At 34.4% G+C, this 24510-nt stretch overlaps 1 protein-coding gene across 2 annotated transcripts in view; it reads left to right on the forward strand.

Annotated features, from left to right (window-relative positions):
- USH2A (usherin) overlaps window positions 1–24510 on the forward strand; it is a 795153-nt gene that overhangs the window by 46349 nt on the left and 724294 nt on the right. For both annotated transcript variants that reach the window (XM_025367266.1, XM_025367257.1), the window contains one exon: window positions 13089–13221. In XM_025367266.1, coding sequence (XP_025223051.1) covers window positions 13089–13221 — 133 coding nt within the window. The remainder of the gene's footprint in view (window positions 1–13088; window positions 13222–24510) is intronic.

Below are 24510 nucleotides of genomic sequence, written 5' to 3' on the forward strand. Positions count from 1 at the left end.
TTCTGAATTATATCTACATTTTGTTCTAAGAAAACATTAGAAGTCCTGTGATCTCAGCTTAAGATGAAAACTCGTAGTCATTCAAAGGTGGATTTGTGGAGGGTAGAGGTAAACTACCTTGATTATATTTACATAGAACGAAAGTGACACTAATTTAGAAATGTCCATTGCTATAAGTCTTAGGAGATATAAAGTACCATAGAAAGATCCTAAACAGTATTATGTGACAGAAAATGAATATTACACTTTAAAAAAAATATTAGATGTTATAACTTTAGTCATTCTCACCTTTACCTTTTAAGTATTTCACCATTTAATATCGACCTTTGTTATTGATTTATTTCTAAATATAACACTGAAAATAGTTTAGGCTCATTATTTTTCTTCTTAAGGAGTAAAATCAGCATGCAAATGTTTCTCCCACCAAGAAATTTTTTTCCTGGACTTCACCTTCTGAGACATGTCCACCTTTAAGGGAAGCTAAACCAGGCTTTGCGAAGAGATAACTATCTGAAGCACACAGCCCCACCAAATTTTCTCCCTCCTTCCTTCCCTCCTCCTTTCCTCCCTCCTTTCCTTCCTTCCTTCCTTCCTTCCTCCCTCCCTCCCTCCCTCCCTCCCTCCCTCCCTCCCTCCCTTTCTTTCTTTCTTTCTTTCTTTCTTTCTTTCTTTCTTTCTTTCTTTCTTTCTTTCTTTCTTTCTTTCTTTCTTTCTCTTGCTTTTCCTTCCTTCCTTCCTTCCCTCCTTCCTCTTTCTCTATTTCTCTCTTTCTCTTTCTTTCTCTCCTTCCTTCCTTCCTTCCTTTCTTTCTCTTTCTTTCTTTCTTTCTTTCTTTCTTTCTTTCTTTCTTTCTTTCTTTCTCTTTCTTTCTTTCTTTCTTTCTTTCTTTCTTTCTTTCTTTCTTTCTTTCCTTCCTTCTTTCTTTCCTTCTCTCTCTATTTCTCTCTCTTTCTTTCTTTTTTCTTTCTTTCTCTTTCATCTCTTTTCCCCTCCCCTCCCCTCTCCTTCTCCCCTTGCCTTCCCTTACCTTTCTTTCACCTGCTGCTTACCTGGAGTAACATGGTTTGGGAAGAAACATGTTAGAATTGGACTGAATAAATACAAATGATAAAAAGACAAAATGAATATTATTTTCAATAGTAATTGCCAGTATGACGTTCTTCAGATGATAACAAAAACTATTGACTTATGTTTAAATTGATACCACAATCTTATTTTTGTGATTGTGAAGGGAATCAAGGAAACTGTTCACTGAATATTCTGCTTTTGACCCATAAATACCTACTTTTGTATTTAGAGATGATATATTCTTACCTTAAATTAATGACTGTTTTCTGCCGTTCTTTTTTGGTGCAAACAAATTAAGTGTGTGCACTTCTCCATGACTGATTGTGCAAAAACTGCTTAGACAATTACTGTCTCTCCAGCTTTTGATCAGAAAGGACTACCTTTAAACAGTGGCCACAATAAAGGTGTTATTCTCAATTCTAGAATTAAAAAAAAATAATAATCCAAATCATATTTCACAATACAGTTCTCTGAAGGAGGTTAAAGAGATTCAGATTTTTTCTTTTGTTTAAAATGGTTCTTCATTTAGTTTTTGAGACATATTTTTAATAAATTTTGCCCAGTACTGTCTACTGGAGCTGAAAAAATCTAAGAAGACACAAAATGGCTGAAGCATAGGTACTTACAGAAAAGTATGCCTTTCTTTTAAGAATATAAAATTAATACATAATTTATTTATTATATAATGGGATGTTCTACCCCTGTTGAAGATTTTAGCTGATGTAACTCATGCACAGTATAAGTGAGCATTCAGCCCTGTTTTGTTTATGTGGCAGGACCATTTCTACAAATTTTACAAATTACTCTTTAGGATCTTTATGACATCCATTGAGTGCTTGCATGAAGTTTAGTTTTTGAACTATACAAATAAATGATTTTCTATATATCTGTCTACATATTGAGGGCCTGATTAATGGCCCTTCTGACTTGGGGTCAGCAGTGAGTTCATATCTCTTGGAATACTTTGGCTTATTCCCTGGAAGTATAAACAGAAATCCTGTGTTCACTGTTTTCATTATTTTCCTTCAGGCATAATCTGACCTAATGATATGTAACTGTATTACTGTGATTTAAGAGATTTTTTTAAAAACTATAAATGTCTTGAGGAAAAGTGAAAATGGTGATTTTAAATTTAACACATTTAAATATTCATTTTATGAAAAGAATATTTGAAAGAATAGGGATTTATCAGGATCAATAGAAGGCTTGGAGTAACCTAATCATTTTAAATTTTACTGTTTCTTGTTTTTTTCTGTTTTCCTACAACTTATTCACTGTCCTCTACTATTCTCATACTTTGATAAATCATATTAATCTTTGAAGAGTTGGTTTAGATGAAGCTTCATTCATTTGATAAAGATTAAATTAGTGTCCAGCAGTTGCTAGTGGCAAGCTTACTTTGTTCTACTGTGCTTCACAGACAATATGTTTTTTATTTTTATTTTATTTTTTACAAATTGAAGGTTTATGGCAACCTTGTTTCAGGCAAACATGTCATATATCAGTGCTATTTTTCCATCAGCATGTGCTGTTTTGTGTATGTATCACATTTTGGCAATTCTCCCCCAAATTTAAACTTTTTTCCAGTTATTATAGCTGTTATGGTGATCTGTGATGTTATTATAATTTCAGGGAGTGCATGAACCACACCAATATATGATGGCAAAGTTAATCAATAAATGTTGTGTGTGTTATGATTTCTCCACCAGCAGAATGTTCTTCTGATTCGCTCCTTCCCCTTGGGCCTCCCTGTTCCCTCAGACCCAACAATATTGCAATTCAATTAGACCAAGGCCACTACAGTGGCCTCTCCGTGTTCACGTGAAAGGAAGAGTAACATTTCTCTCACTTGAAATCAAAAGCTAGAAATGATTAAGCTTAGTGAGGAAAGCATGTAGAAAGTTGACTGGCTGAAAGCTAGTCCTCTTGCTCCAAACAGCCAAGTTGAATGCAAAGGAAAAGTTCTTGAGGGAAAATTAAAGTGCTATTCTAATGACCACAAAAATGATAAAAACAGAAACAGCTTTATTGCTGATGTGGAGAAAATTTGAGTGGTCCACATAGAAGACCAGACCAGCTACAATATTCTCTTAAGCCAAAGTCTAATCCAGACAAGGCCCTAATATTCCATTCTGTGAAGGCTGAGGGAAGTGAGGAAGCTACAGAAGAAAAGCTGGAAGCTAGCAGAGATTGGTTCACAAGGTTTAAGAAAGAAAGTAGTTTCCATAACATAAAACTGCAAGGTTGAAACAGCAAGTGCTGTTGTAGAAGTTGCAAGTTATTCAGAAGATCTAGATAAGATCACTGATGAAGGTGGCTACACTAAACAACATTATTTCTATGTGGATGAAAAGGCCTTCTCTTGGAAGAAAACACTATCTAGGACTTTCATAGCTAGAGAAGAGAAATCAATGCCTAGTTTCAAAGCTCCAAAAATAAGACTGAGTCTCTTGTTAGGAGCTAATGCAGTTGGTGGCTTTACTGCACAGGTGGTACGTGCCCTAACCCCCATATTGTTCAAGGGTCAATGGTTTATAGAAGTAATATAGAAGTAAGTGTGTGCATCAAATCTAATCTATCTAGTAGTACTATTTATATTCATATTCCCTATATATCCATATTCCCTACAGCTAACCACTGAGGGAAGAGAGTGGGCCTGGGAGCAGTAACACTGAAATAGCATGAATCTACTTAGCACAGAATCTTTGTTCCTAAAGACCATTCATCTCTTAGGAGAACCAGGATTTCTTGGAGAAATAGCTGATTCCAGGGCTGTGGTGGGGAAGTACAAAATAAGCCTAGAACATCTTGTGTCATAAAGTAAGAAGATACTCAAAGAACTATTAGAACATGTCAATATGACCCAGAATGCAGCTGTATGGGGTCTACACTGTCCAAACCTGGAACAACTTGAGCATTGAAATACATATTGAGAGTAATGAATTATACCCCGCTGAATAAAATAGAGACTCATGAGTCTATACAGATAAAAATAAGCATATGCATGCATTGAATTTTTAATAAGCAATAGAGTATTTATACAGTCTCGAAGTATCTGCTCACAAAATGTTTGCTAATTGCAAAGGGGAAAATTGTATTTTTACAGTGTGGAAGCCTGGCAGATATATTAATGCAAATGATTGAAGTTAACATCATTGGCAATGGAACAAATAGAAATGATGTAAGGCATGATAAGATATAATATAATCACTGTACCACCTGAATTTAATCACCAGGAAAAATTAGACAAACCCAAATTGAGAGGCAATCTACAAAATAACTGGGTGGTCTTCTTTAACAGTATTAAGATCAGAAAAGCCAAAGAAAGATTGAGGAACTCTTTCAGATCAAAAGAAACCTTAGAGTCATGACAACTAAAGGCAACATGTGATTTGGGGCTGCAGGTGTTTTTTCTATAAAAGACATTTTTGGGGTCATTGACAAAACTTGAATGGGCTTTAAAGATAAAATGGTAGCGGTGTACCAATAACTTTGATGTTTACATCATACTTACGTAAAAGAATGTCTTTTTGTAGCAAATACACACTGCAGTATTCAGGGGGAATGTGTCAGTAAGTCAAAAATTTAATCTCAAGTGGGTCAGAAAAAAATTCTTTGTACTATTCTTGTGACTTTCCTGTAAGTTTGAGAGAGTTATTTTTTAAAGTAATAAAAAACAGAAACTACTGATTGAGCTGCATTACAGATGGAATGGGAAAAGAGAAAATGGACAGAGGAAGTACAAACAACTCATTTGAGGAAGACCTCAATAGAGAGAAGAAGAGTAACAGGGAGATATTTGGTGGAGGAGACTTCCAAGATATTTTCATATTCTCATCTTTGTTTGTAAACACTTTATTCATATTCATTTATTATATTGCCTCCTTTCATTGAAAGTATTTTATATGCCTATTTCTATTACAGATTGCAAGTTCCTTGAAGAAAAGGTCTGTGTTTTATATACCCCTTATGTGTACTAGCATCACACTTAGCATATCATAATGTGCCTGTCTGATATTCAAACAACAGGATCATTTTCAAACAAGTGATTGGATTTTAGAGAGAGTATGAAGAGTAGTTTTCTTTATAAACATGGGAGACAAAAGAGGTCGACTCACTTTTAAGGAGAGGACATTGTAGTTATAACAAGTAACTTCTAGATCATTGGGATGTAACATACTGAAAAAGTTTTCTAAGGTATTCTACAGCTAACTTGATAATCTTTTGGAAATCATCTGTTCTCCATGGGTAAAATAGAAAAAGGCACAATGATATACTGAAATAATTAAGGGTATCTAATATTGTGATCAAGTATGCACCAAAAGCTTTCTTAAATGTAGAATTGTGCATAACACATCTTTAAGCAGTATCTAGAAAAAACCGGCTGGAACTCTCCCTATTCCTTAGGAATTCAATAAATCAGACTGTTGGCAGATTTTCTATCATGTATATGTGTAAATTAATAGCTTTTTTTTTCTTTTTTTTTTTTGGCAGTAGAGAGAAGAGAGTAATTTAAATGTGTAGGAAGAAGATGCTGTGAGAGTTTCACATCCAGTCAAGACAGGACAAAAAAAAAAAAATCTACTTGTATTCCTATGTTAAATTTTTAGAGATCAATTAAATGGGGACTTGTTTGTTGGAGGTTGCAGTATATGAAGAGCTTTAATAGAGATCAGGGGAGAACAGCAAATCTGGAGAATCACACGCAGGGTGCAAATGTAATACACTTAGGCTTTTCCTATAGATCGCTTCAAGAGCCTGGCTTGTCTTGTCTGAGTTACTCAGAGAGGAAAAAAGGAAAGTGAGTGTATATGTTGGCTTGGGGTGTGTGAAGGTGTGGGAATGGAGAGAAGGGGACAGAGGAAAAAGTGTTGAAATAAAACCCCAGGAGCTCATGGAAAACACAAAGCCGAAACAAAACCAAGAAAAAATCTTTGAGCGGTATACCAGCAGTTACTCAGTCAATCAAACTAGTAGCAGGAACACATACACATTCCAAACACTACAAATGTTTGTGGGCCACCCACCTGGTTAATTTCTGCCAAAGCAACTATCCCTGAATAATGTCCTCAAGTACTTATTCATATTGTTTGTATAAACATCACTCAATAGAGAATATTTAATAAACTGGAGCATTTATAATTATATAAAAATTCATGTCAGTAAACAAGGCCACTCTGAAAAGTATGTGAAGAATCACACTATGACACATTTTGTTAGAAAACGGTGCCTTTTCTTTATTGCTTAGAGTTGTAACATCACGTAGTTCGTGATGTTTTCAGAGTATCAATTAGCCAATCAATCAGTTAGTGTTTATTAAGCTCCTGTCCAGCATATAAAGCATGCTCATCAAATTTGCAAATGACATAAATCTTAGAGGGATAGTAAATGCACTGCATGACAGATATAGCATCCAAAAAGATTTTGACAGCTCAGAGCAATGGGCTGAATCTAATAAGATGAAATATAACATAGATAAATATAAATGCCAACCCTTGGGTCCGCAAAGCCAACTGTATATGTATAGAATGGGGTAGATGTGAGTTAGCAGTTGATGTAAGTAAGAAAAAAAAAAAAGACAGTGTTTTAGTTAACAGTCAGCTCAACCTAATTTATCAGTTTTAGCTGCATGATGTCATTGCCAAAAATCTAACCTGCAATTTTGAATTGTATTAATGTGACAATCCTGTACCAGTTTGACAGGTCAGACCACATCTAGAGATTGTAGTATTTCTGGAGCCACATTTTAAGAAGAGAGACACTAAAAACTATGTCATATTTAGAACATCACAGAAACTAAACACATTTATCTTGAAGAAGACTTAGGAGAGGAATGACAACCTTCTTTACGTTTATGTAAGCTCTCACGTGGAAAAGTGATTAGATTTGTTTGGTGTAGTCTCAATAACTAGAACTGGAACTTATGAACTGAAGTTATAAGGAGATACCTTTGGGTTCAATCATTTATAATAATTACATATAATAGTAAAAGCTGTTCAAAGAGAAAGGCATTCCCAAAATCTGCAGAGGCGGAATACTAGAATAGTTTAGCCTGAGTGTTCTCCTTTGTAATGTGGGGACAACACCATTGTGAAGCAGCGATCTAGGAAGGCAGTGCCATGATACAGGGAAAATGTTCAGCACAATGAGGGGCACGTGTTAAGTGATTATAGCACACAGCGGATGTCACCTTTCCTATTGTGGGAGGTGTTGACATCAATCCTGAATCATCACTGGGTAGAGATATAGAAGAGATGCTAAATGGATGGATTTAACAAACTAAATGACTATTACTTCAAAACCCTAACTGGCTGTAACTTGTTAATTAAATTAGCTGTTTAAAACTGTCTCTGAAACCACTAGTCACCCTTCTATAGCACCTTAATTTTTTTTTTTTTTTTTTGAGACAGTCTTGCTCTGTCGTACAATCTGGAGTTCAGTGGCTCCATTTCGGCTCACTACAACCTCAGCCTCCCGTGTTTAACCAATTCTCTGCTGCAGCCTCCCAAGTAGCTGGTATTACAAGCTCGTGCCACCACACCCAGCTAATTTTTGTATTTTTAGTAGAGACGGAGTTTCACCATCTTGGCCAGGCTGATTTTGGACTCTTTTACCTACCTCGTGATCCACCCACCTTGGCCTCCCAAACTACTGGGAATACAGGGGTGAATCACTGAGCTAAGCTTTTTTTTTTTTTTTTTTTTTTTTTTTTTTTGTGACAGTCTCACCCTGTGGCCCAGGCTGGAGTGCAGTGGCGCGATCTCGGCTCACTGCAAGCTCCACCTCCTTGGTTCAAGCAATTCTCCTGCCTCGGCCTCCCAAGTAGCTGTAATTACAGGAATGCGTCATCACACCTGGCTAAATTTTTTTGCATTTTTAGTAGAGATGGAGTTTCGCCATGTTGGCCAGGCCGGTCTAGAACGTTTCACCTCAAGTGATCCGCCCACCTCGGCTTCGCAGAGTGCTGGGATTACAGGCGCGTACCACTGTGCCAGGCCAAATGTTTGTTTTCAATCGTCTGTGCTTCTTTTTAATTATATTTAAAATGGAGGAAAAAAAAAAAAAACCTGTCTTAGGTAACTATAAAGTTAAAAAGAATGAATATGCATACATATTTTAGAACAATGGCTGACATAGTAGCTTTTTTTTCCTTGTTTCTTTTTTTTTTTTTTTTTTTGGTGGAGTCTCACTCTGTCACCCTGTCACCCAGGCTGGAGTGCAATGGCGCCATCTTGGCTCACTGCAACCTCTGCCTCCCGGGTTCAAGAGATTCTCCTGCCTTAGCCTCCCGAGTACCTGGGACTACAGGCGTGTGCCGCCACACCGGGCTACTTTTTGTATTTTTTTTTTTTTTTTACTAGAGATGGTGTTTCACTATGTTGACGGTCTCAAACTCCTGACCTCATGATCTGCCTGCCTCGGCCTCCCAAAGTTCTCGGATTAGAGGTGTGAGCCACCGTGCCTGGCTCATACTAGCTTTTTAATATGTTAGCTACTTTTACAATGTCAAAGTAAGTGGCAAAGAATTATTGGAGAATAGAGGACTTGAGATGTGTGTTTTGAAAAATACTAAAAATTTAGTTAAGTGCCTATATGGAAATAGCTTGAACACATCATGAGATTAAATGATGTGTGATCATCAGACAGTGAGGAAACTTTACCAATTAGATCGGAGGTTGGCTGTTGGTGAAGGTTAGAAATAAATTGGGTGAGATGAGTGAGGAAAAACTCAGAAGGCCTTAGGTTTAGGATGGTAACCAATTGGATGGGACGTGTGGGGATTCCACGTGTTCTTAGGTAGGGGAATACAACATACATGTGATATTTTAAAATAAACTTATAGAGTTTTCAGGATACATTGCCTTACTTTAGCTTAAAAATTATGGATGGAATAGTGGAATCTTTTTATGCAAATCTTTCTTTCACTTAGAAATAGAAATTTCTATTTCAGGGCAATTTCTATTTCAGAAAGTCCAAGACTTTTCTCCTCCATAAAGTTTTCTCTTCTGATTCATATCACAGTGGTTTTTCTTTTTTGTTTGAATTTCTTGGCATTCAAAATCATGTTCCTTATATTCGTATCATCCATCAAGATCTTTTGAGGGTAAATTTAAATTTAAGATATGTTGTCAAATCACTTCATGTTAATCTATTAGAAAGATGTTATTCTGAATGCACAAAATGGTTTTGCTTTAAATGAGGCCCTCCAAATTAATAAAACTGCTCTTCCTGGGAAGCTTCTAAGTTGGTTCTGGGAAAGCAAGTTACAGAGAGAAAGTCCAAAAATATGTTATATACCACACATATTAACAAATTAAGACATAATTTCTCAAAGCAACTCCTTGGAAAAGATAATCCTTCTTGACTGCATTAAGATTCAGTATTTAAGTTAGAAACAATCATCATCATTTATTGTGATGCAAACACTATCTAGTATATTAAAATGTATTCTGTTGTTATCATACATACAAGCTCCTTGAGAGAAAGGATGACAACTTAACTTTTGTTGGTGTAGGTCATAGGGCCACTGTGGGCACTGAGTTGATGCTTTATGAATTCAATTTAAATTAGAAGAATGTAGGCAATGGGAATACCATTTATCCGGTAAGATATTCAGCACAGGTACTCTGTCTCTCTATTTCTCAGCCTGAGTCAGCAGTTTCTTTCAGTTTTGATGGCCAGCAGGAGTAAAATGGCAGCAAAGATTTGGCATTTCAATGGAACAGGTGATTGTGGAAAATTACTCTAGTCTAGGTGGACTTGATTCTATTTTCCCCTTGGTAGCTACTGAGTTATTATGTAACTTTCTGGATTTTTGAATTATATTTCTCACTAATCAAACATGCAAATGGGAGGATAGTGTCAAGAATTCTACTTAAAAAAAAATCTAGTGTACTCTTATACTTAAAGGGATGAGTGTGATCTGTCACAGGGACACAAATGTGACCAAAAAAGTGGTTAAAATAAAATATGAAACTGAAGAGAATGAAGATTTGAGCATGACCTTCTCCGTATCTTCTTTCCAAAGTGCTTTTGGATCTCTTATGAAGGGGATTTAAAGACTTTTCTACAACTGCTACTGGTTTTGTCAATTCATTCATTCAAGACACATCAATAAACATGCACAAGCTCCTCTTACCCTCATAGGGCTAGAGAATGAGATAGGTGCGAAGTTTATTGTAGCAAAAGGCTTTCTTTTCACAAATCAGAAATTCCATTGTATGTATTCCCTTAAATAACTAGCAAGGGGACCATCAGGATGAGCTATTGCAAAAATCCACCTCAGTCTTTACAGCTTCAGGGTGATGGGGCCCCAGATCAGAATTGTAAAGTAGTTTAGAGAATCTTGGAACATAAAACATGGTGCAGAAAAACCAAAGAAGATTTAATCTTATGTATGGAAAGGTGGTTGGTAGGGGAGGGGGCAATGGAAGAGAGTGGCTTGGGATCATCATTAATCATTATTTAAGTACCTACAAAGTGAAAATATCCTTCTGGAATTCACTGCAAGTGACACTGAATTCTTCTACTAAGCAAATATGTGATGAGTTGATAAAAAAGAAGGTCCTGAACTCTTGACAACAGATATAATACGGTGAATACAGAAAATCAAAAACATGCTTTCTATCTGACTCAAAATAAAGGTGCACTTAAACTTGTAAAAGACAACATTTTTATTTGAATGATATGACAGAACTGTCACAGGAGTGTTACCTGCTATAAAGAAAGCCTAAGAATTATTACCTTTATTAGACCAGTGACACTGAGCTTTAGCCATACATTTCTAACTTCTGTCCCTCTACAGAGACAATTTTCTTTTCTTAAATAAACTGTCATGCTAGTGTTAATATATTGTTGGCTCTCTCATGCTCTGAGAATACTGCTGATATAAAACATGTATATGTTAGATTGGTAATAGTATCTTTAGTGTAGCTGACTAGAACAAATGTGTTTCCCTCATGGCTGTGCTAATGTGATAAAGGAAAATTGGCTGTTCATCAGCTTTTGGCTGGGTAAAGACAGTAGAGATGGAACCACATTCTTTTTTATGCATTAATACCACCGAGAACTTTTCACTAGTTATATTTCATGTGCCTGCATGTTGTGCAAAGATGTTGTAAAACATGAGATAATGCTACAAATAACAAAGTAGAAAAGCCTGTATCTTTTATAATGATAACAGTCAAACACCAAATGACAGTAACAGGCTGTAAAAAGTAGGATGCAAAAAAAAAAAAAAAAAAAAATGCAGCCCCACTACCCAACAAAGCGGAATATATCCAGGCCCTTGAGGACTTGGCATAGGATTTGAGGTATATTAAAGCTTTGTTTTAAAATTAAATCAAATGCAACACTAGATCAATGGATTTAAGAAAGAACATGGTTTAAATGAAAGTAGGGTAGTTAGAATGGAGAAAAGCCATTTTGGGTAACTTTTTGAAAAAATCAATATTACCAAGTAATTATTGTATTAACTTCCTGGTTTTTTTTATTTTCTTTTGCTTTGTTTGTTTGGGGGCATGTTGAAAAAGATTTTTAAGGCAATAGTTCACATAATGATTTTAAGATGTTTGAGAATAAATGTTTATCTTCATTAATTATTGCAAGTCTTTTTAACATAAAAGCATTAAAAGTATAAGTAGTTTCAGGCTCACAGCAACATTGAGTGGGAAGTACAGAGATCTCCCAAACATGCTGTACCCCCACGTACCCACAGTCTCCCCCTCTATTAAAGCCCTGCACCAGAGTGGCGATATATTTGTTAAAATTGCTGGACCTACATTGATACATCATTATCACTCAAAGTCCATAGCAGAATAGCATGTTGAATGGTTTGCTATCATTTTAATTAAAATGTTAGCATCCAACCTTTCCATTGCATGACCTTAAATCTCACTCTCTCCTCCCCATCTCAACCCCTCCCCTTTCCAAACCCTTTTAGTTGCCATTTCAGCTCCTTCACTAATTAGAGTACCAATTATTCCTTTTACATTTAAGCTAAAAGCACTTGAACAAAAAGACTATTTGCAGAGATAAAGTTGATGTCCAAACAGCGGATTAGTTTATTTAGAAGTGTATGCAATCAAAGATTTTGTGCAGATATCTATGGGTGTTTTGCATAAAAGTTTGATAGAATTGGCTATTCTGGGCTCCTGTCACGTAACAAAAATCCCATAGCTTTTTAATCATGTAATCCAAGAGTTACCAAACTACAACCTGTGGGTCAAATTGGCTGGCCACCTGTTTTTATAAATAAAGTTTTATTTAGACACAGCCATGCTCATTTGTTTATATATTGTCTGAGGATGCTTTTGCATTACGGCATTAGAGTTGGGCAGTTGTGACAGCAACCATTTGGCCCACAGAACCAAATCATTTGACTTGCAGAGAAAAAAACATTCTTTAGCTATTTACAGGAAAAAAAATGCTAATCCCTAATATTTGCAGTTATTAGGCTACTTGCTTGATTGATTAGTCTAGAATATGACTGGCAAACTTTTGTTATCCTACATTGGGAAAGTAGACCTGAAAATCACCAACTGGATACCAATACCCAAGACAATAAATTCAAGAAATATTTGATCCCAGTAGCTTGAATTATATCCACATATAATTCTTTGTTGTTATATGTGGTTTTAATTATTTCTCCCCCTTGTACTCATTTTGCTTTATTTCCAAATATAGCCATAACAAATTTAATTTGTGTATAAAGAAGTAACATATCCTCAAAAACCCTGTAAAAGCATGGCAATCAGAGCTGTTATATGTATTGGACAAACTATTATGTACACCTGTGAGCACCCTGGGAGATATCATCACAGCACAAAATGACACTATGTAGGTTTATATCTAGATAAACACATGGAGATATCATTGAGCTATTAAAATACTGTTTTCAGTCTTCCCAACTGAACAAAGTAAAGAAGAAAGAAAGTTACTTAAGAAAAACTGCTGAAATGTGTTTATTGTAAAATAAAAGTTTATGCACTTAAAATAATAACGGTAGTAATTTCTTACAGGTGCATCAGACAAAAATCAGCTTCTTTATCAATGGCGTGGAGAAGGATCATACACCTTTCGATGCAAGAACTCTAAGTGGTTCAATTACAGATTTTGCATCTGGTACTGTGCAAATAGGACAGAGTTTAAATGGTAAGTTTCCGACTTCAGAATGTTATTTATTTCATCCAATTACATTGTTCTTAAAAATGCGTCAAACAAATAATATTTTAAAATATCTACATGTATTCATCTTCTAAGGCTACTGAACAAATTACCACCAACTGGGTGGCAGATTAATAAAATTAAAACTTATTTTTTCACAGTTTTGGAAGCTGAAAGTCAGAAATTAAGGGTTCAGTGGTGTTGGTTCGTTCTGGAGGCTGTGAGGGCAAATCCATTCCATGTCTCCCTCTTCGTGGTGGCTGCTGGCAATCCTTAGTGTTGCTTTACTTGCTGCTTCCCAACTGCAATCTTTGCCTCAGCCTTCATGTGGCCCTCTCCTCTGAATCTTCTCCCCTTTACCTCTGTTATAAGGACACTTGTCATTGGATTTAGGGCCCACTCACAGTCAGGAGGATCTCACCCTGAGTTCCTTAATTATACTTGCAAAGACTCTTTTTCCAAATTAAGGTCACAGTTACAGGTTCCAGGTGGATAATAGATCTTTTGGGTCTACTATTTAACTTACTACATTTGGGAAGCTTTCAAATAGAAACTTCTTTATTCTGATTAGTTTTTAAGTAATTTCAATGTGTAATAAATTATATTTCCTCTCTGTCTCTCTTTTTTGGTGGGTTTACATTTTAATGTACAGCATTGTTAAAGTAGGACTACAAAGTATTAGATGAAACCTGAGAAATAGTATTAATATGTAATTAACTGGACTAATGTTTACATTTATTACATTAAAAATGAGCCATATAGTTTAAGAAGATATCATATACTATATATTGAATAAAACCAGAAGTTGAAATAAGAAATTATCTTGAAATACCTAGTACAATGGTCTTTAAAATGCCTACATATAAAAATAAAAATATTATTTTATATTATTATATAATATATGCTCATTATAAAAAAATCTAAACAATATGGAACTCTGTGAAATAAAAAGTATTTTTCATATTTCTATCTTCAGAGATATAGTTGAACTTTTTTATACTCCTCCAGATTTTTAGTACATTTTTAGCTAGAGATATAGTTATAAATATATTTTTCCAAAAATAAAATTACAATACATATGCTTTCTCTGAGCCCTCTAAAAAGAAATACTTCTCCTTCAAATGTTATAAACAACATTCCATGTCAATGTATCTTCTCATTTAGATATATGTTCTCATTTAAGATGGCTGCATTGTGTGCAATTGTATAGTTGCTATCCATATTTCTTCAGTTCCTATAGTGAACATTTAGGGTTTTTTTAATGTTTCAGTATAATTAGCAGTTATTTTATAGAAAATATTATATATATCTACATATATGTATATATCTGTGTCTATATCTACATTTCTATTTATATATATCAACTAACAACCTATCAATCATATACATAGACATATACATACATACATATGTATTTGAGCAGTTACCTGATTGCACAGTTCCTTAATATTCTATACATTGGTGCCAACCTGCGTGAGTTCATATCCCATTTCCTCACTTACTAGCTATACGGCTGGCAAGGTATTTTAATGTCTCTGAAGTGTAGTCACCCTGACTTTAAAATGATGGTGATGATAATATTGATACCCCATAGAGCCAATGTAAGGATCAAATGAAGCAATGTCATATAAAACATTACTGTGTTTCAAGCACCTGCCATGTAGTAGATACTCAATATTTATTTGTTAAATGAATGAATCAATGAAGTGCTAAGCACAATGCCTGTATATAAACTATATTTTCTCTCTCGGGCATAGGGCTGGATTTTAATGTACAGCATTGTTAAACTAGGACTTGATACAGTATTAGGTGAAAACTGAGAAATAATATTAACATATAATTAACTGGACTATGTAGTTTATATTTTCTCACACTAAAAATTTGCCATGTAATTTAAGAAGATAACATATATTCTATATATTGAAAAAAACCAAGAATGTGTACTAAACTATATTAGTAAATAATAAGATTATTATTATTTTATTATTATTATTATTTTGAGATGGAGTTTCGCTCGTCCCCCAGGCTGGAGTGCAGTGGTACAATCTTGGCTCACTGCAACCTCTGCCTCCCAGGTTCAAGCGATTCGCCTGCCTCAGCATCCTGAGTAGCTGGGATTACAGGCGTGTGCCACCACACCTAACTTTTTTATTTTTAGTAGAGATGGGGTTTCACCATGTTGGCCAGGCTGGTCTGGAACTCCTGGCCTCAGATGATCCACCCACCTTGGCTTCCCAAAATGCTGGGATTACAGGCGTAAGCCACCACACCTGGGCGTAAATAATACTATTATTATTATTAATGTTATTATAATTATTTCCCTAAAATAGAAATAATTACATAGAGATTGAATGGCTGGGTTGAAGTACATGGTCATTTTATATTTTAATACATATTACAGAGATTGCTCTAATGCATAACAACAGGCTACCTCCAGAAAGGCTGTGAAAATTTATAACCTCATTAAAATATATAGCCAAGTACTTGTTTCCTTAAACTCTAACCTTACAAATTATCCACTTTTTTTTCACCCGTGCCATTCCTCTAAGTGAAAAATATTGTTGAATATTGACTTAGAATTATTTGGCCATTAATGAGTTTGAGTAGCTTTTTACATATGTCTTGATCATTTGCATTTCATTTGTGAATTCCTTATTCATACAATGTGTCCATATTTATACTCTATAATTTCTTATTTATTTATAAAAACTAATTTATGTTAAGAATGTTATGCTGTATGTGTTTTCTTCAGTTTTTAGATGGCTTATGAACTTTGTGGTCTAGACATTTTAAAGTAATCTTTTAAGATTTAAGCAAAACAAAACATGTATGCAAGATAGTGCATAAATATTAAAGGTATAGCTTGATGAGTTTTTAATATTTATGTACACCTGTGTAATTCTAATTTAGAAAAAGTTGTAGAACATTTCCAGAATCTCAGAGTCCCCTAATGAACATCCACTATAAAGGTAAAAACAGAATAGCATCAATGTAGCCCTCTATAACTAGAGATTAATGTTGCCTATTCTTGAACTATCATACAAATAAAATCATGAAGTAGGTACTCTTTTGAGTTCTTTTTGCTTAACACTATGCCAATGAGATTTTTCCATAGTGTATGCAGTTATATTTTTAGCTTTAGGAAATACTTCTGAAAAGTTTTCCAAAGTGGGTGACCCAACAAGCAATATTTGAGGATTTCAGTTGTTCCACATCCTTACCAACTCTTAGTATTGCCAGATGTTATCATTCTTTGTCATTCTGGTAGCCAGGTAGTGCCTTTCCTGATCATTAGTGATACTCAGATCTTTTCATGGGCTTATTTGCCAAGTGAATATGCTTTTTTTGTGAAGCCTTCTGCCAATATTTAATTGGACAATTTGTGTTTTGCTTAATAATTTATTGGAGGTTTTCAATATTTTGAATATGAGTTCTTTGACAAATACATGATAGCAAATACGGTCTTCTGGGCTAAGGCTTATAGTCTCATTCTCTTGATAGTATTTGTTGATAAGCAGAGCTTCTTAATTTTAATGAGTCTAATTTAGTCATTGTTCTATACTTAATACTTCTTGTGTTCTGTTTAGACTACTTTTGCAAACCCTGATATCTTGAAGATATTCTCCTACAGTTTATTCAGGAAGCTTTATTATTTTACTTTTCAAATTTTGGTTTATGTTCTATCTGGAATAGATTTTTTGAGATTATATAAAGTAGAGGTCAAATTTTTTTCCCACCCGTATGCATAATTAACCTAGAAAACCTTGCTTCTTGAAACAAATCATTGTTTCTACCATTCTGCAGTGGTAACGTCATGAATCAGGTATCTGTACATGTGAAGATGGATTTGTTTCTGAACTTTCTTTTCTGCCCCAATGATCTGTCTGTCTGGCTATACTTGGATCAAAATATTTAGTTTTAATTACTGTAGCTTCATACATGTCTTCATATCTAGTAGTTCTCCACATTTTTTTTTAATTTTTTAATTTTTTTTATTATTATTATACTTTAAGTTCTAGGGTACATGTGCATAACATGCAGGTTTGTTACATATGGATACTTGTGCCATGTTGCTGTGCTGCACCCATCAACTCATCAGCACCCAACAACTTGTCATTTACATCAGGTATAACTCCCAACGCAATCCCTCCCCCCTCCCCTCCCCATGATAGGCCCCGGTGTGTGATGTTCCCCTTCCCGAGTCCAGGTGATCTCATTGTTCAGTTCCCACATATGAGTGAGAACATGCGGTGTTTGGTTTTCTGTTCTTGTGATAGTTTGCTAAGAATGATGGTTTCCAGCTGCATCCATGTCCCTACAAAGGACACAAACTCATCCTTTTTTATGGCTGCATAGTATTCCATGGTGTATATGTGCCACATTTTCTTAATTCAGTCTGTCACTGATGGACATTTGGGTTGATTCCAAGTCTTTGCTATTGTGAATAGTGCCGCAATGAACATACATGTGCATGTGTCTTTATAGCAGCATGATTTATAATCCTTTGGGTATATACCCAGTAATGGGATGGCTGGGTCATATGGTACATCTAGTTCTAGATCCTTGAGGAATCGCCATACTGTTTTCCATAATGGTTGAACTAGTTTACAGTCTCACCAACAGTGTAAAAGTGTTCCTATTTCTCCACATCCTCTCCAGCACCTGTTGTTTCCTGACTTTTTAATGATTGCCATTCTAACTGGTGTGAGATGGTATCTCATTGTGGTTTTGATTTGCATTTCTCTGATGGCCAGTGATGATGAGCATTTTTTCATGTGTCTGTTGGCTGTATGAATGTCTTCTTTTGAGAAATGTCTGTTCATATCCTTTGCCCACTTTTTGATGGGGTTGTTTGTTTTTTTCTTGTAAATTTGTTTGAGTTGTTTGTAGGTTCTGGATATTAGCCCTTTGTCTGATGAGTAGATTGCAAAAATGTTCTCCCATTCTGTAGGTTGCCTGTTCACTCTGATGGTAGTTTCTTTTGCTGTGCAGAAGCTCTTTGGTTTAATTAGATCCCATTTGTCACTTCTGGCTTTTGTTGCCATTGCTTTTGGTGTTTTAGACATGAAGTCCTTGCCCATGCCTATGTCCTGAATGGTATTACCTAGGTTTTCCCCTAGGGTTTTTATGGTATTAGGTCTAACATTTAAGTCTCTAATCCATCTTGAATTAATTTTCGTATAAGGAGTAAGGAAAAGATCCAGTTTTTTTTTTTTTTTTTTTTTTTAAGATTGCCTTGGCTATTATATATGAATTTTAGAAACAGTTTTTCAATTTGCATTTGAAAATTCTGTTAGATTTAAATTACTAAGTTGCATTTGGGAGAATGGACATCTAGACAATATCAAGTATCCAGCCCATAAATGTAATATATTCTTTGATTTCTCCCAGCAATGTTTTAAGTTTTCTATATAGAGGTCTCACTCTTATTTGTTAAACTTGTTCAAACACATTCATTGGTTTTACTTTTTAATAGACTGTATTTTTTAGAGCAATTTTAGAGTCACAGAAAAATTGAGTAGAAAGTGTAGAGAGTTCCAGTATTCTCTCTGCTCCTACCCATGCACAGCCTTCCCGGTTGTTAGTATCCCTCACCAGAGCAGTTTATGGTATATTTGTTACAATTGATGAACCTACATTGACACATCATTATCACCCACAGTCCATAGTTTACATTAGAGTTCACTCTTGGTGTTGTACAATGACAAGTATTCACTACTCCAGTATCCTCCAGAGTAGTCTCACTCCCTAAAAATCACTGATCTTTTCACTGTCTCTGTATTTTCACCTTTTCCAGAATATCATATAGTTGGAATAAAAAATAATGTAAATAATATAGCCTCAGATTGGCTTGTTTCACTGAGTATTATGCATGTAAGATTTCTCCATGTCTTTTCATGGCTTGGTGGTTCATTTCTTCTTAGTACTAAATAATATTCAACGGTTAGATATAGCATAGTTGATTTATTCATTCACCTACTGAAGGACATCTTGGTTGCTTCCAAGTTTTGGCAATTATGAGTAAAGTTGCTATAAACATCAGTGTGTAGGTTTTTGTGTGAACATAAGTTTTCAACTTATAAATACCAAAGAGCGCAATTACTGGATCGTATGGTAAGATATGTTTAGTTTTGTAAGAAACTGTAAAATTGTCTTCCAAAATGACTATATCATTTTACATTCCCATCAGCAGTGAAAGAGAGTTCCTGTTGCCCCACATCCTCACCAGCATCTGGTATTGTCAGTGTTCTGGCTTTTTGGCCTGTTGATTTTCATGCAATTATACTTAGTATTGTTTTTGAACTTCATTTTCTAATTTTGTTACTATTACATTAAAATATAATCGGTTTTTATATTTACCTATGTTCAGTGACCTTGTCAAACTCATTATTAATTCTAATAGGTACACAGTCCTATCATTTGCACATATCAGGAACTCAATTCTTTTTGAAGGTTTGTAATACATGTATGTATTGGACATGCCATAAATACCTCCTATAGATATTTTTATCTGATGCACTTATTAATTCCAAAATAATATAAAATGTTAGTTTTGTTTTTCTCTATGGCCTGAGTTATTAGACCAATGTCTAGTTTTAAAAAAAGAAGGTATATATTTTTGATATTCAAAACACTGTGGTTAAATTGCCAAGCTCTGGTTTAAATATAACCCAGGTGTGATTCTTTGATCAAAATATTTACTCTTTTTAAGTCTGGTTTCTAATCTATTAAATGTAGTTTTAATATGTAATTCATAGGAATCTTATAAGAATTATGTGAGATGTTGTATGTTTAGAACATATTGCTTGTTGTATAGTAAATGTGCATTAAGTGGTAACTATTTTTAAATTCTTTGAACATCTATTTTCTTATTGTGAAACAATAAGATAAGGATAACACTATCTTTCCATATGATTGTTGTACCAAACAAAAGAGAAAATATGAAGACTCTATTACTTTAGTTTGTGTATGCTCTTAGATCAAGCTAAACATATGTGAAGAAGCAATATTTTAAGGAATTTATATATTTAGAAACTTGGTTTGAGTAATTAGTATATTGTATAATTTTATGAAATAGTCTGTGTGCAGAATTTTTAAATAACACATTAAATCTTGTGAGCCTTATTTCAATATTTAATCCCCATTAGTACTTCTAAAAGTGTTTTATTGCACCAAATGTTGCTCAAAGTATTTGATAGTGCCATAAATTAGTCCACTATTCACTGTAGGGTTAAAATGGCTTGCTTCTATTCTACTTCAGTATACTAAATGTTGGATTAATGCTTCAAAACGACAGTGTGAACTGAAGATGTTATTTTTAAACTGTATAGAAATAAATTTCACTTCTGATTAGAAAACATGTAACAGGAAACCGGTTTATTTCAAATATTATTTAGTTTTTATTACAATTGTCTCCTTTACGTTCTGGGCATTTAAGGGCTACAGAAGGAAAAAGATATTTTAAATAATTTTTATCTTTATTCTATCAATTTATATGTACAGTCGTACCTACTGTATCTTTTCTCTAATTAGAGATGGCATATAGACTGGCTCATTACTTCTGCCTAATGAGCCAGGCTCCATGCCACCTCTCTAATCAGAAAAGAGATAGGTACAGAATGTTCCTATGGACTTAGTATAAATCATTTTCTTTCTCTTGCTTGCTCCTTTTTTTAATAAAAAAATTAAGTCACTGTCCTCCATACTTTTGTCCATATCCAAGATGGTTTCATTCAAAAGAGGTAATTGTGCAAGCAGTTACAGAGCTGAGTTAAAGGAGCTCTCATGCAGTGCCAGGCCGGCTGTCTCTGCTTTGGAACAGACACTGCCTCAAACACAAGCACATCAAATGAAGGCCTACAGCAGATCAAGATGGATCTTTTCTGCCTATCTCTGATTAGGTTTGACTTGGTTTTGTGTTTCTGCACCCAGAAAGTAACAACCTTCCACATGAGTGTTGGCTACTACAGAGCTTTTTCTTTGGGTCTTATCTCTAGCATAACTGCCTAGAAAAATGTGTTGCCAGTGACACTTTCTGTTACTGCAGGACTTGTCGTTGCTTTCCCTGGAAAATTAATCAATGGACCAAATGCATGCTTTTTAATGAACCCTCATCTATCCTTATTAGTGGTATAATCTGATTTGATCAGGCTGATTTTTATCATACAAATAGAAACACCTTAGACCATCTATATCAACCAGAGTGTGACGACTCCTTTTTAGAACATTTTCTTTTCATTTTAGATTTATTTTAGTGCTTCCAGTTGGATATATAACCTAGAGCACTTGTGTTAGCAGATACGTAGTTATGAGGAGTCACCAATGTCATCGTGGTAATAGACCATACTAACTCTCCAAATTTTGGATATAAAATTACAGAACTATGTGAATCAAAACTTTTCCGAGTTATTTCTGAACTCATTTATCAGCAGAGTTCTAGTTGTCAATTAAAGGTGAGAATTTCTACATTATACATTCAAATGTGCATAGCACTTTCTTAAAAAGGTCTCTGGTCATTAAGGAATCAATAAATATTTGTTGAGTGTCTGTTAAAGTGAATATGCAGGGAAGAAAAAGATCATAGTCTAAAGCTAACTCCTACTTGTCTTCCTTTCTGTGTTTTCAGTGTTGTGTGTCTTAGCCCCTATGCTTGTACTTGATTCTAAAATTGGAATGCTACTTCTAATTTCTACCAGTTTCCCATGGGTTCACGTTTCCAACCTCTGCTAGATATACAAACTCCATTTTAGTTCAGCTGAAATCATGCTAATTTTTTTTTTTCAGAGAGAATTGTTTTGGGAATTAGATAAAAAGTAAAGAAATTTAAAAATTACTGAAATTGACTAAGAGAATGGAATGGAAGAAGAATACAGGAATACAGTATATAGACAGAGAGGAGTTTACTTAAAGTTAGTTTCAGAACATTGCAGACAAGATATCTAGCAATATTATCAGACAAGTTATGTTGTATATTTAAAAAGAGGCTAAAGTAGCTTTCACAACCATACTAAGTAAAAACTGCTGATTAATTAAAATTTGAATGCAATATATGCAATCATAAGGTAGTAGAGGAAAATGGAGGCAAATGTTTCTATAATTCTAGCATATTAAGGACCCTTATTAGCACGATACCATGTCCAGAAATGCTAAAGGAAAATATTGAATCATCTGACTAACAAACTGGAATTTTAAAATTCAAACAATGATTATCATTTTGTACGTGATAGTTTGGAAAGAACTAAAAAAGGGATTAGACGCGTGTTGGAAAGAGTTTGGGGTAACCTGGAAAACTATCAAAAGTAAAAATGTGAAAGCTACTTAATCCAAGATTTCTACTTCCAGGACATTATCTCTAGAATATTATTAGACGAAGTCTTAAATACATACTCAAAATGTTCATTGTAGAATTATTTAAAGTAACAAATAACTGGAATCAGTTAAAACTTCAAAAAGGAATTGATTTAATAAATTATAATTCATGCCTACTATGGAATAGTATACACTATCAAGAGGAATGAAATATGTCTCTATGTAGATGGCAATGGGTTCATGATGTGTTATTACATGAAACAAACAAGATCGTATAGTACAAAATTCTATAAATTTAATGTATGTGTTATTATAAACATATATATACACGTATTATTTAAAGGTCTGGAAGGAAATATGCCAAAATGTTGTTCAGAATGTTAGTAATGTTAATCTCTATGAGTGGGATTGCAAATAATTGCCTTTTAAATTTCTTTTTGTGCAATTTTTTTCAGTAGACTATAATTTTATAATAAGAATTAAAAATATTTTCCAATTTTGGAGAAATAATAAGTGGAAGCATTTTCAGAATGGATTTATTCTATGAATGTAACAAGTTCAACCAGAGACGTCTAATATGTATAGTATAGAGGGCGATCTTGAAAATGTTAGTCATTTAAATTCTGTACTTGTCACATGGATTCAGGAAACACAAGCATTCCTTGGACATTTAACTCATTGTACATACAAATTATTATTACTATAATAATTAGTGCCTGATAAGCAAAGCATGAGATTTAGAATCAGACAGATTTGGGTTTGAATTCTAGTTTTGCTTCTTAACAGCCAAGTGAATTTGGCAAATAATTTAACTTCTCAATCCAATTTCCTAATATGTTTTCTCATTTATAAAATGTGTTTTATTATTACATACTTTTCAGCGTGATCAGAGAGCTTATAAATAATACATGTTTGATTCATGTTAGGTATTCAATAGAATTTTGCTATCATAAATATTATTGTTAATTTAGTTATTGTTTAAGTTTATTGACTGTGATACTTAACGTATTTTAAAATAATGGCCATGACCATATTTAATTTTTTTTTTTTTTTTGGCTGAAATTCAAAATTCACTTAGGGTGAGGGAGGAAAAAAGTCCAGTTTAGATTCGTTATATAGCAGATATTTCAAAATTCTGTGTTTTGTCTATGTAAACCCCACAAAATAATTTCTCTGTCTTTTTAAAGATCTGCCCTTTCTAGTATTCTTCATTGTTTCCTGTTTATCCTCACTTCCACCTGATGTTATTTCTTCTTAACCTGAAGAACCTCCCTCCCTTTTCATTGCTTGTAGCTCAGGCTGCTGAAGCAAATTCTCTCAGCTTTTGTAACAATGTCTTTACTTTTGCAGGATATTTTCATTTGATATAGAATTCTATATTGATTACTGTTATTTCTTTTAGAACTTCAAAGATGTATCATTGTCTTCTTGCCTTCATTATTTCTGGTGAGATATCAGCCACTATTTATATAAATGTTTTCTTGTATACTATATGTTTGTTTGTTTGTTTGCTTATTTTCTTGTTTGTTTTTGAGGCAATCTTTCATTCTGTCAACCCAGGCTGGACGGCAGTGGTATGATCTTGGCTCACTGCAACCTCTGCCTCCTGGGTCCAAGTGATTCTCATGCCTCTGTCTCCCGAGTAGCGGAGATTACAGGTGTACGCCACCATGCTCAGATAATTTTTTATTTTTAGTAGAGACCGTGTTTCACCATGTTGGCCAGGCTGGTCTCGAACTCCTGACCTCAGATGATCCACCCTCCTCAGCCTCCCAAGGTGCTGGGATTACAAGTGTGAGCCACCACCCCTGGCCTATATATTGTTTTCCACTTGATGCTGTTAAGATTTTCTTTCTATCTTTCATGTTATCAGTTTCACTATGATATGCCTAGGCATGGTTTTCATATACTGTCCTGCTTGAGGTTTGCTTGAATTCTTGGATCTGTAAGTTGGTGTTTTAATTACAT

Source organism: Theropithecus gelada, chromosome 1 (assembly GCF_003255815.1).
Source record: "Theropithecus gelada isolate Dixy chromosome 1, Tgel_1.0, whole genome shotgun sequence".
Classification (NCBI taxonomy): domain Eukaryota; kingdom Metazoa; phylum Chordata; class Mammalia; order Primates; family Cercopithecidae; genus Theropithecus; species Theropithecus gelada.